The 15,579-nt window shown below is 35.4% G+C and overlaps 3 protein-coding genes across 3 annotated transcripts; 1 reads left to right on the top strand and 2 right to left on the bottom strand.

Moving 5' to 3' along the window:
• Positions 1–40: 40 nt before the first annotated feature.
• LOC135940165 (poly [ADP-ribose] polymerase tankyrase-2-like) lies at positions 41–696 on the bottom strand. The gene is made up of 3 exons (XM_065484945.1): positions 476–696; positions 154–428; positions 41–103 (listed from the first exon to the last, which is right to left on the bottom strand). Exons 1-3 carry the CDS (start codon positions 564–566, stop codon positions 56–58), a joined length of 414 nt encoding a protein of 137 aa, XP_065341017.1. The 5' UTR covers positions 567–696; the 3' UTR covers positions 41–55.
• Positions 697–1,343: 647 nt separating this feature from the next.
• On the bottom strand, positions 1,344–2,801 carry LOC135940538 (poly [ADP-ribose] polymerase tankyrase-2-like). The gene is made up of 4 exons (XM_065485459.1): positions 2,570–2,801; positions 2,328–2,520; positions 1,487–1,761; positions 1,344–1,433 (listed from the first exon to the last, which is right to left on the bottom strand). Exons 1-4 carry the CDS (start codon positions 2,714–2,716, stop codon positions 1,386–1,388), a joined length of 663 nt encoding a protein of 220 aa, XP_065341531.1. The 5' UTR covers positions 2,717–2,801; the 3' UTR covers positions 1,344–1,385.
• A 383-nt stretch (positions 2,802–3,184) lies between these two features.
• On the top strand, positions 3,185–14,990 carry LOC135938981 (uncharacterized). Its single transcript, XM_065483082.1, has 4 exons — positions 3,185–3,323; positions 9,955–10,166; positions 10,676–10,909; positions 13,979–14,990. Exons 1-4 carry the CDS (start codon positions 3,278–3,280, stop codon positions 14,351–14,353), a joined length of 867 nt encoding a protein of 288 aa, XP_065339154.1. The 5' UTR covers positions 3,185–3,277; the 3' UTR covers positions 14,354–14,990.
• The last annotated feature ends 589 nt before the right edge of the window (positions 14,991–15,579 follow it).

The following is a 15,579-nucleotide window of genomic DNA, read 5'->3' as shown; positions in this document are numbered from 1 at the left end:
ACCAACAAATATTAAACAAAAAGAAGTTTCCAAATAAATGGCCCTTCCATGTATGTCACGAGGAATAAACTGCGTGGTACAAAATGAGGAATTGCGGGTACGCCTGGAGCAAAATAAATTAGATATCAAGGTAAAACGTCTCAGTGCAAATACCTGTTTTTCGTCGTAGATAATGTATTCGGTATTTTTGATGTGTTTGCTTTTTTCCCCTTTAAGCGCGTGATATTTGGCGCCCTTCTTTGCCACACATGCTGCTAGATCGGAATTATACTCCTTTGTCTCAAGCTGATTGCCCAGTGCCACAATGCAGAGTAGCATTTTGCGCTCGCACTTGCCGCATAAGTATGTTTCATGGACAGGACAAGGATCGGCGCTGCCACCCAGGGCGTAATAGTTGCTCTTTGATGACTCCTCAGCAAAGTATATCCCTATTTGAAATTATTATTTGACATTTAACGATTAGACACTTTTTCACCTTTGCCAAAGTAACCACCTTTCGCCTTAACTTTGCGAAAACCTTCCCTGGCGATGGTGTCCGCGTGGGGCGAGCCGTGGAAAAGTCTCATTTCCTTCACAAAAGTCTTTTTCTCGTTCACAATTCCAAATTTCCGCGTTGTTAATGCGGTAGATCTAAACCAGGCAATAAATAAAAATTAAAATAAACCAATAAATACTTTTTCAAACGTTTCTGAGTGTGTAGCCGGTCAACTTGTAGTCTCGTGGTGTGTTGCTCATCGTCTCCCGCATGTGTCGCTCGACGTACTGGTAATCACTCTCGCTGCTAATCAGCTCCTCCAAGTGACTCTCGGTGCCATGCCTAAGAAACGAGCTCATTTTCGACTATCCTCTAAATATTCCGGTCACTATTCAGATGAAGAGAGAATGAAAGAGTCTTATATCTCTTGCAAGAACTGACTCTATCTAGGTCATTTTAGTCTATTTACATATCGATTAGACTTTTGAAGTCTTGTATTGTCTCAGTTCATTCATTGATGTTTTTTATTCTCACTGAAAAATACATACATATATGTTTGTCAATCATCACAATGAAAAAGTTCAATGAAAAAAATTCTTTCATGAAAGCAAGACTGTTTTGCCCTTAATTGAAGACTTAACTAATTTTTGTCTTACTAATAATCTAGTAATTTTACATAAACAAATGTTATAAATAATTAGCAGCACTACCTCGGTCAATTTTGGCGTTAAATGAATCCTCAAGGGAATAGTATTACGGCAACAAGGATTTCCGGGGGTTCAGTATCATATTTAAAAAATTATTTGACTGTAAAAGGTGCATATATTATTTACTTCTTAAAAAATCACATTTTGGTTCTTCGCTGTACTTTACATATTTGGTGTAGACTTTGAAACTGTTTTGAATATACTCACGAAGAGTAGGTTGCTTTGTACACAATGAGGAATTGCGGATAGGCCTGGAGACAAAATTAGTAATGTAAAATCCAATTGGGAGTTTATTTTTAAGTACCTGTCTTTGGTCATAGATGATGTGTTCAGTGTTGTCAATGGATTGGCCTTTGGCCCCTCTGAGCGTGTGGTATCCTGAGTTTCTCTTGGTGACACAATCTGCCTGTTTTGAGCCAAATTTGTCCACCACATACTGCTTGCCTAGAGCCACAATGCAAAGCAGCATTTTGCGCTCGCACTCGCCGCATGTGTGCGTTTTGTGGACAGGACACGGGTGGCCGCTGCCACCAAGGGTGTAATAGTTACTCTTGGACGAGTCTTCGGCAAAGTAAATTCCTAAAAATTTATTGCATCGATCAAATTGCTAATTTACTCAAACTTTAACACTTCATTGTGTTGTTTTAAACTAATTTATTGCAAGACCACTCTGCGCTGAGGTTTATAATTTTAGTGATTGATCAACTTTTAAAATTTAATTTGCTCGAGCGACTTTTATAATATATAATTATGCTCGTGCGTTCTTCAAGGATGTTAAAAATTTTAACTTCATATTATAATTAGGTTGAAATTTCAAAAATCAGAGAGCAACGTTGGAATTTTTTAAATAATCGGCCGCCGCGTTAGCGCTGGACAAAGATTGTGGCCATATTATGACGTCATTAGTGTCATGGCCTCTAATAACGTTCAATTGTTCAAGGCACACGAACGAAAGAAAATCCAACAGCCCATTAATCTTGACGCCACCCCTGAGCAGTGAGATGACGTCACAATATACTATTTTTTCTCTTATTTACAAATTATTTTTGTTCTAAAATTATGTTCATAAAACAGTTTTTAAGTCAATCCAATAGAATATTTTACAACAGGTATGATAATCTTGAAAGCAAATTTTCAATTTATACCTTTCCCAAAGTGTCCATTTTTCGATTCATCAATACGAAAGCCTTCCGCGACGATTTTTTCCACGTAAGGCGAGCCGTGGTAAAGTCTAAGTTCCTTCACGAAAGTCTCATTCTCGTCTACGACTTCGGCGGCGATCTCCTTTTTCCGCTCGACGTATTTTTTCCAATTTTCTGGGTGGTTAATGCGGTAAATCTGGATGATATGATTTCATAAAATCTCTTGAAAAAATCTTCAACGATACCTTTCCGATTTTGAAGCCAGTCAACTCGGGATTCCAAGGATTCGTGTTCATCATCTCCCTCATGTGGTTCTCCACGAACTGATAATCTCTTTCGCTGCTAATCAGCTCCTCCATGAGATCGCTGCTGTGCCTCAGAAATGAGCTCATATTTAAATTTAAATCTTCACAAGGGAATGACTGCTTGAGTCTGCTACTGTTGCCAAAATACTAGCAGCAGGTAATAAGAGGTTATTTCAACTCCTCTGAATCATTAATTAGACTTTTTACGCATCTATCAGAAGTCTTCCCCTTTTTTTATCTGATCGAGACAAAGCGTTTACTCCTCGTGATTACAAAATTAATGAAATAACTCGCAGCATGTTCTAAAAAAATTATATCTAATTGTATCACAAAAGTACAACCTTTTTTATTAAAATTCCAGTAGAACCACACTAAAACTGAGGAAGAGACGCAGAAGTAGGATTTGCATAAAATTTAGCCAGCTGAGACTAGAATAAACCTGCATTTATATCTCGTTTGAAAAGCCGAATTTATTCCGAGAACGAAAAGCTAGTGGCAGCGCCTCTTGCTTTGTTGAAGCATTAGAGGAGAGAGAATGATTAGCGGCCTCTTTGGGACAAAGGCGAGCACCAGCGCAGCAGCTCAGAAACTCAGGGAAGGGAGGCGTGCAACCTTCGTCAGGGTCCGCGTACTCGAGTCGCTCTCGACATGGAGACCTGCACGCACCTTTTGCTCCGCGCACTCTTCGCTCTAGGTAAGTCCAAATATCTACTCTTCGCTGATTTTGAATGGGAATTTGCAAATAATTCAATTATCTTGGTCTCAACATTAATAAGAAACTCATATGTTTAAATTTAAATTAATTCTTTTAAAATAGGACCGAAACTTTTGGCTGAAACTTTAAAAGTTTAAATTTTCCTACATCAAACAATAAGTGTTGCAACAATTTCGAACCTTTTGCCTTTTTGTCGAGATTTCGGCATGCAATTTGTATCGTTTTGCTTGAGTGATCGTGCAAAAAGCCGAAATTACGCGAGAGGAGAGCAATTACGACATAAATTGCATCGAATTTAGCACGTCGACGGCGTTGGCAAATTATTATATAAAACATCGTGTCCAGGTGCGAACGCCAAATTTATGGCCCATCGTGCAAACAATTTTTTTCCACCTCACGAGCCGGCCTTTACATTCAATTATCCGTGTCGTTCTTTGTTAATGTTGTTGGTTCTTGGAATGTGTCATGCGAAATGCGCAATTAAAAGGCAGGCCAGTCGTGATACAAAATCGTGTAAAGGGCTTTTTGCATAAATTAATCTAATTTTCTCCTGCAGGGGCCCCATAAAATAGAAACACTGCTATTATATTTAGCTCCAATTGGTGCGTAATTAGCTAATTAATTAAATGAGACGTGAGATATTCATAATTTACGAGCCTATTTTTTTAAAGTGAATTAATTATTTAATTAATTGTTTCTAAACTAGAAATAAAGAGCTGAGATTTATATTTAGAATATAAAATTAGGTTAAATTGTAGATTTCCCAAATTAATATTATGCAACCAGGCCGCGAAGAAGAAGATTAATGTTTAATATTAAATTAAATTTAAAATATTTTGTGCTAAAAATTTAAAAAGAGCATCAATATGATTTAAATATTTTCCCGTTGTAGATTTTTTGGTTATTTTCACTTTTTGTAGAAAAAAATAAGTCACGACTAATGCGACGGAACAAATCGAGTTTAGCAATTCGCTGCGATGATGAGCGATGATGCACGCGGTTTTTGTTTTGTATTTTAAACGCGAGAGTCACGGCTTGCCCAAGAAAACAAACAAGAAACGCGCAGATTCCAGGGCAGCATCACGCGCTCGCCGCCGCATCTTCCGCCTTTCCCCACGCACGCGTATGCGAATCCGAATGCAATTATTCATTCACAGAGCGAAGAAAAAAAAAACATCTTGTCGAAATTGTAATTCGCTCGCGTCACCTACTGTAGCTGGGAAAAAGTCTCGTCACTTTCCTGGTGGAGGAGCAGAGTCAAGAGCGGAGATTGTCCGCTGTCGTCACTTGGGAAATATTTTCTGCGCTATTAAATACGTAAAAGCCCTAAATTTAAAGTGAGATAAATAAAAATAAATAATGCAGTTCTTTATAAAAATTTAATGTAGGTTGGGAATGCTAAAATTTAAATTTATAAAATATTTCAGCCCTTTACTTTTAATTTTAGCTCTTTTCCAAATAAATGTTTTTTATTTTTATTTTTATCTAGCGTATTCAGTACAATTAATGTGGTTAAGTTTAAACTTATTCCGTCATTTTGGCCCTTAGACCCTATACAGGAAATTTACCGATAAAATAATTAAATCATTTCCATTTCATCGAATCATTCGAGATAATATCTGATTTTGGCGCACACACGTTAGAAAGCTGACTGATTGTGAGAAGCACACAATGCCAAGAGAGATGCGCGCGCGATTAATTTTTCAGCACCTTGTAATCAAATAGAAAATCAAGGTGGAGCGCAGCGGATTATATGAAAGTCTTCTTCTTATTCTTCGGATGTGCAAATCTCGGTATTTTGCAAGCGAAACGAGAGCGAATCGCACACTCGGCTGCGCAAACTCGCAATTATTTAATCCGCGAGACGACGCACGCCGTCAAGTTCAAACGACCATTTTGCACGACACGTAATACCAAACGTAATTTTCTTATGAAAGAGGTATACAAACTCTACAGCTTAAAGAAAACTCCGCATATCGACCGAAATTATCAGAAATGAAGACTGAATGAAATTAGAAGAGAATTTAACTATGAAAAGTTTATTTTTTTCCATGTTAATTTTAAAAAAATGGTTTTATGTCCAAAATCTTGTAAGACTTGTTGTTTTTCATTTCATGTTTTCTCTGTAAAATACTGGTGAGTAACCAATGGATAAAAATATCTTCTAAATCTCATATAGAGAACGCCGGATTATTGTATTTTCATAAAGTGTATGGAATAATTCACCACCTTAGAAATATTATCAAAAATATTTATTTTCTTCTTTACATTTTTATTACTGTCAAAATTAATTTCAAATATAAGAAATTAAATGTAAAAATATATAAAAAATTATCATCTTTTTAATTATACTATAGTTTTCAGGCTAATTAATGATTTTTTAAATTTTTTAACATTGTACCAGCCCAAAATTAAAACTAAGTGGTATTCGTAAAAGTAAGTTTAAACTTCCGCACTAATTGATTTGAAGAAGAAGAAGAAGGAGAGAACCATGTACCGAAATGCATCAATATTAAATAAAAATTTGTATTAATAAAATCGATTTTCCAAAATATTTATCCAGTTTGCAACTCGAATTAAGCGATAATATTTTGAAAATTGTGAGTGCTGCTTCATTTTTACATCACAGAAGAGTGTTGATGAAAAATATAATATTGCTAGGAGCGTTCGGGCCGTGGGGTTTCCTTTTTGAACTTAATTTATTGTTAAAATTGGTCTTGTAAATTTTAAAATCAAAACTTAAAAATAACTAACAATCAATTTTATTTGCTGAGGTAAAAATTTAGAATAAAAACCACTTAAAACTTATTTAGGATAAAAACTCCTAAAATTCACTTGAATGAAATATTCTACACACTGAAAATAATAAAAAAAACACACTTATAGAAATATATCCTTGTTTGATATAATTGAATTATTCAACAATTTTAACTCTGAGATAAAAAAAAAGAATTCCATCTCTTTACGGAAGTGGCAAATTGCTGCAAATTCACCAGCGATAAAAGTCAAGATGGAAATCTCAACCTGGCCACGCACACGAATAATTATCCGGGGCGATTGACTTGAGCGTCGTCGAAGGCCAAGGTGAAAGCTGCTTTCTTTCTTTCCTTCCTTCCTCTTGTGTGTGTGTGTTTTTTTTTTGCTCGACACCGCTGGCCAGGGTGCTCGTCGCGAAATACGTCGTTTAAAATATTTACACGCACGCAACACGGAGAAGGATTGGAGCGGTCATCGCGCCGCGCGCAGCAGCGAAAGTGGATGCAGGTGGACGAACGACACCCGTCGCCTCGCGCAATTAAATGCACGCCACGCCAACCAGCATACGTTTAATTTACGAGCAGAGAGGATGGCGGAGCACTCCACTTTCACTATAAGCGAACGCGTGTCTTGTCTGCCTGCTTCTCACACTGCGCAGACAGACACAATGAGTTCAATAAAACGGTATTCCTGATATATATTACGCCTCTTTCTGCTGCAATCCAATTGCATAACGATAAACAGAAAAACGCGTTGTATAAAATCGGATTTTCTGGTTGATTTTACTTTTTTTTTGTGAGAAAAATTATTTTTTTCTGCGCAAAGTTGGTTTGCTTTCGAATTTTGCAAACTTTAAATTTAGAGGAAAAATTTAAATAATTACTCAAAATTTGTGTTTAAGTATTTTTAGTTAAAAATCACTAATACCTTATAATTTGGACTATAATGTGAAATTTTAAGAGTAAAAACGTGGTATTTAGGTTTAAAATATTTCAAAAAAACTGTTTTATTTTTATTAAAGTAACTAATAATATGTACATGTTGTAGTATATTAAGAATAATTTTTTATATTTTTAAATTACAGCGTTTAAAAATCCAATATTTTATTTTTAAATATAATTTATTTTTAAATTTTTTTAGAACTATTTAAAAACCTTTCATCGTTTTTATTTCTCTTATAATTTAATAAGGTATGTTGAAAATTTCAAATAAAACATCAAATAAATTAACGGATGTCACAGATGTTAAGGGGATTGAACAGAAATAAATTTAAATGGGGCTGTTGGTTCAGAGGTCATATAGATGAGACTCAGGAGTCGATAAATAGAAAATTTTGATTTATCTAGCGGTCTAATTTGTGAAAGTTTCATGAATTTTATTATTTTTAAAATGTACTTGATTTATTATTTAATAATTACATAATAATGGGATCAACAAAAACTAAAATCTGGATTTTTCTGATATCCATGAAAATTTTTGAGGCCGTCCGAAAATGAAAATATTCAGAAGGGTATATAATATGCCACAAAATAGCAAATTTTGTGGATCTTATTTTTCTGAAACCGAATGTAATGCCCTATACATGGCTGATTTTTTTAATATTAGAAAAAATAAAGTCCCTGTCTTCTGCGAACCATATAATTCCAAAACACATAAAAACCTCGCCTTAATTGCAGGCCAATTTTCGGTTGCAACACAATTGGCCCTTTGATTAGCTGGCGGTCACGAGTAATTAGTGCGCGGCGTGGAACAATAAAAGAGTGCGATATCATGATCGAGATCTTGACATTGCAAAACACACAATTTAACGCCTTCGATAAAGCAGAAAAAGCGCGGAAACCTTGGCGCAGCCGTTGCAACAATAAACCGCCTTGAAAATCACGTAAAAATCTGAAAACGAAAGGCCGGCGAAACAGTAATAATAAAAAAACGCTTTTATTTTAACTGGAGCGAGTGGTTGTTCATGAACCGTGCACTCTCGCCGCGTAATTTATGTAACTTTAATCCGGCACTCGTCACAAAAGCACACAATTTTCGCGACCGTGGGAACATTTGGAGCGGCACGAGACGGAAATAAGAGACACACTCGGCAAAATTATTGTTAATTTAGAGCAAAAAAGGCTTGTAAAGTGCTTCACAGTGTTACATTTTTGCCTCATTGTTAGTCAATATAATGAAGACATTTTAAAATTAAAATTCCTATCTGCATAGAAAAATCTAGCAAATAAAATACAACAATTAAAAAGAGGAATGATACTGGAAAAGCCTGGAAAATGCTTGTTGCCAATGCATAAACTCGTCCCTTAGGATTCAGTTAAAGCCTAAATTGACTTAAGGAGCGCTGTAATTTTTTTAAAAAAAATTGGCTGGAAAGTTAGCGTGCTTTTCAAATGGTAATGGCTGTCTCCTTACTTGAAATCCGATTTAATTTCAAAACCAAGAGTTTCCCCAATAAGTGGCATTCACCGTTGGATATAGATCTCGACGAGAGGAATCGGAATATGCCAAGGAAATATGTTCAAGCATTTTAAATTTTGGAGAAAATTGGCAAAATTTGAATTTTTATTGTAGGAAAGTTCATTTTTTATTATTGCAAATTGTTGAACAAATTGTTTATCGGTCAATTGATTAAGGCATCCAACAATTTAAATAATTTTCAATTGGTTGCCCAGTATCATTCCACTTTAAAAGGAAACTTCAGTCTTTTAGGGAGACATGCCGGTCGTTGGCATTCAATAAAATATGCAAATAAATCTGCTCTTGGAGAAATTTTCGGAAGCTTTGAAAGTGTGCAATAAAAATGCCAAGTCACGCCTCGATCTCGGAACGAAATGCACTTTGTTATTCCATTTTTGCGCTGTGTATCCCACGTCCGGCGTGCACGCCATAAAAAAATACACGACTGCGGTGTGCGTTGGCAAGCGCGTGTTGGAATTACGCCAGATTGATGAGATGACACATTGCTCTCTCGTTGAATTGTGCACTATGTCGCTCCTGACGGTTTCGGTAGAAAATTATACTCGTTGTCGTTCGTTGCTGCTTTTGCAACCAGCGAGCGTATGACACGGTAATTACCTTTCATTACAGAAACGAGACGAGGATGGAAATATTGCAAAAACTCAAATCTCACAATGGTTTGATCAATTTCTTGTTTTCATCAATTCAAGCATCTTCAATCAAGATTAATTACTATCATTTCAGAGTGGTATATTGACAAAACATCTATTTAATTAATAATATACCTGTATTACTTAAATATATATTCAGATTGAAAAAAATAATTATTTCCTGTAACTAAATTTAAACAATTGCAAAATATACTGAAAATAAATTATTAAATTCAAATTTTAAAAAAAACTTACACAAATTTATAGACTTACAATTTTCCTCAATCAATTTTACGTCACACATGTGTAGAATTTCGCAAGACGGCCTCTCCGCGGGTGCAATTTTGTTTAATCGTGTTTGTATTGACTTGGAACGATATAAAATCGAGAATTGATTGTTGTTTGCGCTCTCTCGCTTTTATTTCTTTGTGTGCAGATCACGAGAGACGGAGGCCGCCACGCCGTGACTCTCCGCTCGAATGTACACACACGTGGCCTAATAATTGAAAATCATACCAAGTGCGTGTGTCGTGTGTGCATTCGAATTCGCACGGCTCAATAAATTTTAATTTACGACCTCAACAAAATTAATAATCGACGGCCCTTCAGTTTAAATCGATTTGTATTAACAGATAAAAAAGTCGTTTCAATTATTGCAAAATTTTTTATAATATTTGATTCGACGCCAAAAGCTGATTTAGAAAGCTCTAGAGAAATTTAAATAAAATTTTCGTTTTATTTTGCAGCAATATTTGTTGGGCGGAGTGATGGAATCCAAGTGTCATTCAACTCGGAGCCGGCCGAGGCGCAGGACGGTCTGTCCACGTCGACGGAGGAGCCCGGGGGCCGGGCGCGGAGGCTCGTGGCGCCCACGCACTACCAGTTCTTCTTGTTCAACGGCATCCACCGCTATCCCCAGCAGCATCAGCAGCAACAGCCGCTGCCTCTCCTTGCCCAGGTGAGTTAATTTCAGAAAAAGTAAAAGTTCGAGTGGTGAACAGGCGGTAAATTTAATGCCCTGCAAGGTCTCTCTCGACCATCGACGCCGGGATAAAGAGATTGTTGATTTTTCCTGAATTATTAGCCGTGTAGTGAAATGTTTGATTTAGAAATTAATATTTTTATTATATTGACTTGCAATATAGTTTTTTATTGTGCATTAAAACCCTATTTCATGATCATAAATAAATTTTCTACGTTCATAATTTAAATAATTCAGATACAAGCACAAAATTATATTCAGAAGTTTTTCAACAATTATTATGGAGGTTTTTCATCCTAGAATTTCCGTTACTCTAAAATAAGGAAAAGGTCTGAAATTTTATATTTTTTCAGGATAAATCAAATCAGTAACTCCCCCTCTTGTTAAAAATATTTTTTTAAATAAATATAGCTGTAATTTGAATTGAACAAATTAATTAGCAAACAAAATAATCAGCCCTAAAATATTTTAATTTAAATTTTTAGGAAGACGGCGGTGTGCGTGTTCCATTGCTGTTGTCGCTGTCGCCAGTGGCGCCGCCGATTCAGGCGCCGCCTTTGGTGAAGGAGGCGAAGAAGAAGGCCAAAAAGTCGGGAAAGGGTGCACCGGGCCGGCCGGGGGTTGATTACCCCACCTACAGAACCATCCCGCAGACCAATTTCGACTGCGCCACCCAGCGGTACAAGGGCTTCTTCGCCGACCCCGACACTCAGTGCCAGGTGAGAATGAAAAAAAGCAACAAGAGAAAGATAGTGTCTCAAAATATTAGTAATTCTACGTTTCAAGGGGAATCGTGGGAATAGAAAAATTAAAATTCCAGGATTTTCGGTTTGATCTTGCGCATGTTGCAATATTATACATCCACGCATTTATTATGCTTTTGTTTTATTGATAAGCAGTGTTTTATTTTAAACAATTTTAATTTTAAATTTGGAGAAGACCTGAAGATGGCTCCATGATGGTGCCTAAACGTCATTATTTAAATAAGAAGACGCAAGATTAAGCCGAAAATCTTAGAAGTTTTATTCTAAAATTGTCGCCTTGGGAAATTAACGTCAATTCAACATGAAGTAGAAGATTTTGCTGGATTTTTCGTTACAATCATTAATTTTCTTTAATGTAAGGGATAAAGGTAATAAAAAAGAACGCGATAAGCAATGTATATCATTAACAAGTGGATTAAATTAATTGGCTTAGAATTATTTAAAAATTTTATTCTTATTTATAAGAGATTTAAAAAGTCTCAATATTTAAACATCAAATTAAGAAAAATTTAAAAAAACCATTTATTAAAATTTAAAATAGTATAACATTATAAATACATTTAATGTAGTAATTAATAAAATATAAAATTAAATTTTTTCAAAACTTTAATCAATTTTGTATAATACAAAATTAAAATACTAAATGCCTCTAACCATAAATATTTTTTAATATATAAACAAATATAAAAATTTTCTTTCACGTTTCAGTAGCATAAAATTCCAAAATTGATAGGCCAGGAGATTGAAATTATTCTAAAAATTAATTGAAAACGCAAGAGACATTATAAATTGATTTTAATGCATTTTTGTTTTAAAATTTCCAAAAAATAATGCAAACAAATATAGTTATCAGTGCATTATCTACGCTGCACTTAAAATTTATTTTCTAGCGCCAGTGTCTATTCAAACAAACTGTTATATAGATTCAGGAGAATGTCCGGCGGATTTGAAGTGAAAAATCGTGTCGTTTCAAACGTGAGGAAACAGCCAAGGTTGATTATATGTATATAGAGAGTGGAAATAAAAGTTCCCAGCACACTGCGCTCGCTGCCGACGGGCGGATATGAAAAATTTATTTACATTTTTTTACTCTTGTGATTTAATTGACGTGAGCGCCCGGAGAACTAGCTTTCGGATGCGCGCCGTTTGAAAGTGAACTGAACTAGAGTATATACAATAATATATCGAGAGCAAAAACTTGTATGTGCGAGCAGAGAAGGAAAATAAATCAGTCCAAGATCGACGACATGGTTTCCCAACCATCGACATAAATTCTTTTTCATATGCACTCGCGGCTCGTTCCTTCGTTTGTTTATCCATTGAAAAACGTATGTTCGGTGAACGACGAGACATAAATTTAATCGTTACAAAAGCCGATTCATTCAGTGTCTTTTGTGTCGTATGCTCATTCAACAACCGTAAAGTAGATTGATGCAGGAAAATAATTATATTTTAAAATTTATACGATTGGGCAAAAATATTTGATGAAAGAAAACACTTTAATTTAAGATTTTGCCGATTTACTTGAAAATTGGATCGGTACTGAAAATTGTCAAAAATCATCCCGAATAAATCTTTGCCGAAAATACAATTAAAAAATAAGAAATGAAAATTGCTATCTAAATTTTTGAAACAATTTGAGGCTTATCAAGTGTTGAGCACAATCTCCTAATTAAAAATTATGATTTATTTCCCCGGAAAGGAAAGTGAAAAAATCATTTACAAGCTTTTTAAATTTTTTTTTTTCGAGAAATTCATCAAAATTTAAATTTAAACTGTTGTTATTTGGCCCTGATTTGATCTGCATAGGGTCAAATATTTCAAAATAATATTTCAGCAGTATCATTCCTCTTCAATCAGACCCTTTGCGTGCAGACTGAATAAAGAACACGCCATAAATAAGACGCAATTGAGATTATCTAATAAAGCAGGCCCTGATTTACGGTGAGAAAGCGGCAATGCCATCATTGAATGGCGCGCGCATTTGCATAATGGTAATTAAAGCAGGCGCACATCTGTTGGCGTTGGCCATTGACGCGCGGCGCCGGATTGCGGAGGCGTACGTGCGCGTCGTGATCGCTTATTTATCCTCATAAAAGCGATAAAAACCGGCACGTCATAAATGCCGACAAGTATACAAATATGTAAAACCGCTTCTGCAACTTCATCTTATTTTTGCACAACACGCAACACATCTTCCCTGATTGGCAACTGGCCAGATAAATTGATAAATTATGGTAAATAGAATGAGAAATCAATTATGCGAAGAAAATAAATTTTATTTTTAGTTTATTGACTTCATTATAAAGATATTTCTTAATCATCATCTAGATATGACACCGGGAAATTGCAAAAGCTTTAATTTTGATTTAAAAGCAACTAATTGTGGACAAGGCTACGATAGCAGATATAATATCGTATTTTTAACCTCTCTGTTATAGCTTTTTTTGGAAAAATTAATTTTCTCATAAATTTTCAAATATTTAGTTTTTGAATAAAAATATATTTAAATTTTAAAAACTACTATGGTGAAGCTCGACTTTTTCTTTCCTTTTGATTGATGTTGAAATTTACTTATATTCGCAAGGTTAGCGCAGAATTGAATGGCGGCATCGGTGCTCATTTACAATTCATTGGTTCCATTAAAATAAGATTTCAGATTCAATCCTGCTGCTCTGTATTCTTGGCGTCAAGAGATTTTACTGAAAACGCCTGAAAACGAAGTGGAAGAAACCTGAAACCGATTTTTCAGGACAAAAATATTTCCCGTCATTTCTTCGGTTTCTACAGCGAATGGATATTTTAGTTTTCAGCACGTCACATTAAATTTGTTAACACACTACAGCAGGATTTTATCTGAAATCTCAGTGCAAGAATTCTAAATTGTAAATTAACGGTGACGCCATCTGTTGAAGTGGCTCCAAACTTCAAAAAATTTGTTTCCCGTCTTTTTCTTCTGCATTTCACCAATTTTTCAAACATTACCACAAATTACACAATCTTATATAATAATTTCTGATCCAGGTGTGGCATTACTGCGACCTGAACGGCGGCCAGGCGTCGTTCCTGTGCCCGAACGGCACCATCTTCTCGCAGGTGCTGCTGACGTGCGACTGGTGGTTCAACGTGCGTTGCAACTCGTCGCTGCAGGCGTACGTGTTGAACGAGCGGCTGTACAAGTTCATCACGCCGCTGAAGCCCTCCTTCCCTGAAGACTTCGAGGGGCCGCAGGTGGACGAGTACCTGGCGGAGAAGCAAGACGAGCTCAGGGCAAAGGAGCAGGCCCGCTTCCAGCGCCTCAAGAACAAGCACAGGCACAACGAGTTTGAGGACGTGGACGAGCTGCAGGCGCTGCTGGACAAGATGCGTGCCAAAGAGGAGCAAAATAATAGTAATTAATCCGGATGGGGTGGGCAGAACCACACACTAGCCCCCTCTCTGATACTGGAAGTCTGGTACTGAAAATAATTGAATGGTAGATGATTTTGAAAGATTTAGACTATAAAAGTTATCAACTCCAGTTTTCAGAAAGGGGCTTAGCATTAAAACAGGCCATTTGAAAGTTTAAAGCCCGGAATTAAAGGGGAGAAATTAGTTTGCTGAATATTTTCAAATTTGGCTGCAGTTATAATTATAAAACCTAAATAAATTATTCAGCAATTTAAACGTCGAGAGTCAGACGGACTTGTAGTCGCACAAACCAATTTTGCAACCTCATTAGATGTGCATTTACCGTAATCATTATACACTTCATATTCATTCGTTTTTCATCTTTGTGAATAAGCGTGTAGATCAACTGATAGAAGTTTAGTTTATTTCTAGGCATTATTACTTTAACCCAAACTAACCTTGATATGATTTTCATTTTTTATAAAAGAGCGAAATGTTGTTTACATTCATTTTCACCGTTGTTTATGTCTCACTTTTGGAATCTAGTCAGATAGGATGACCGTGCGTGTGCGCGCCAAACAATTTTTTACTTGCATTACGTTATTGTTCCCACGAGATCCAATAAAACGAATGCTGAAAACTGGTTTATGAGTGAATTTTTCTTTTGTTTCATCCTGGAAAGATAAAATTGGTCAAGGGTCGGTTGTTTCAATTAATTCCTAAAGCACTAAAAATAAAACTAGCTTAAATTTAAATTTAATGAAAAAAGTCAGACCAAAATGACAAAATCTATACCTGTTTAATTAGTAGTTAGTGTGAAAATTTTGGGCTTATTATTATTAAAAACAAAATTGGAAAATACCGCAAGGAATAAATTAAAAAATTTTCGCGTATTTCTGGCCCAATGACAAAGATCAGTCCCTAAAATTCCTAGAGGGCTAAAGAACACTAATTATTTTAAAATTTAATATTTTTAAAATTGAATATAATTAGTTACAATACAGCAACTAGCTTGAAAAATCAGAAAAATATACTGTTCAAGAGTAAAATATATTATTGGCTTTATTTTTGGCATCTTTCACAACTTAATAATCAAACTGTGGCAAACTTGACAGTGTATGATGATTTTTAGGAATATAATAAAGGGTCCTATCAGATGAAAGGTTAATTTTAAATTAATTAATTTATAACAAAATCGAAAATTAAATCTTAGTTTGAAGGATTAATCAAAATAA

Source organism: Cloeon dipterum, chromosome 3 (assembly GCF_949628265.1).
Source record: "Cloeon dipterum chromosome 3, ieCloDipt1.1, whole genome shotgun sequence".
Taxonomy (NCBI): Eukaryota; Metazoa; Arthropoda; class Insecta; order Ephemeroptera; family Baetidae; genus Cloeon; species Cloeon dipterum.
Note: the sequence above shows the minus strand (reverse complement) of the source record. Positions and strands in the feature narration are given on the sequence as shown.

Bases quoted from the DNA above. Each gene is read 5' to 3' on its own strand.
- LOC135940538 (XM_065485459.1), bottom strand. From the start codon at position 2,716: ATGAGCTCATTTCTGAGGCACAGCAGCGATCTCATGGAGGAGCTGATT. The intron at 2,521-2,569 runs GTATCGTTGAAG...CATATCATCCAG, and splicing joins CTGGCTTCAAAATCGGAAAG to ATTTACCGCATTAACCACCC. The intron at 1,762-2,327 runs GTATAAATTGAA...ATAAATTTTTAG, and splicing joins AAATGGACACTTTGGGAAAG to GAATTTACTTTGCCGAAGAC.
- LOC135940165 (XM_065484945.1), bottom strand. From the start codon at position 566: ATGAGACTTTTCCACGGCTCGCCCCACGCGGACACCATCGCCAGGGAA. The intron at 429-475 runs GTGAAAAAGTGT...AATTTCAAATAG, and splicing joins AGGTGGTTACTTTGGCAAAG to GGATATACTTTGCTGAGGAG. The intron at 104-153 runs GTATTTGCACTG...ATTTTGCTCCAG, and splicing joins TTATCTACGACGAAAAACAG to GCGTACCCGCAATTCCTCAT.
- LOC135938981 (XM_065483082.1), top strand. From the start codon at position 3,278: ATGGAGACCTGCACGCACCTTTTGCTCCGCGCACTCTTCGCTCTAG. The intron at 10,167-10,675 runs GTGAGTTAATTT...TTAAATTTTTAG, and splicing joins CGCTGCCTCTCCTTGCCCAG to GAAGACGGCGGTGTGCGTGT. The intron at 10,910-13,978 runs GTGAGAATGAAA...TTTCTGATCCAG, and splicing joins ACCCCGACACTCAGTGCCAG to GTGTGGCATTACTGCGACCT.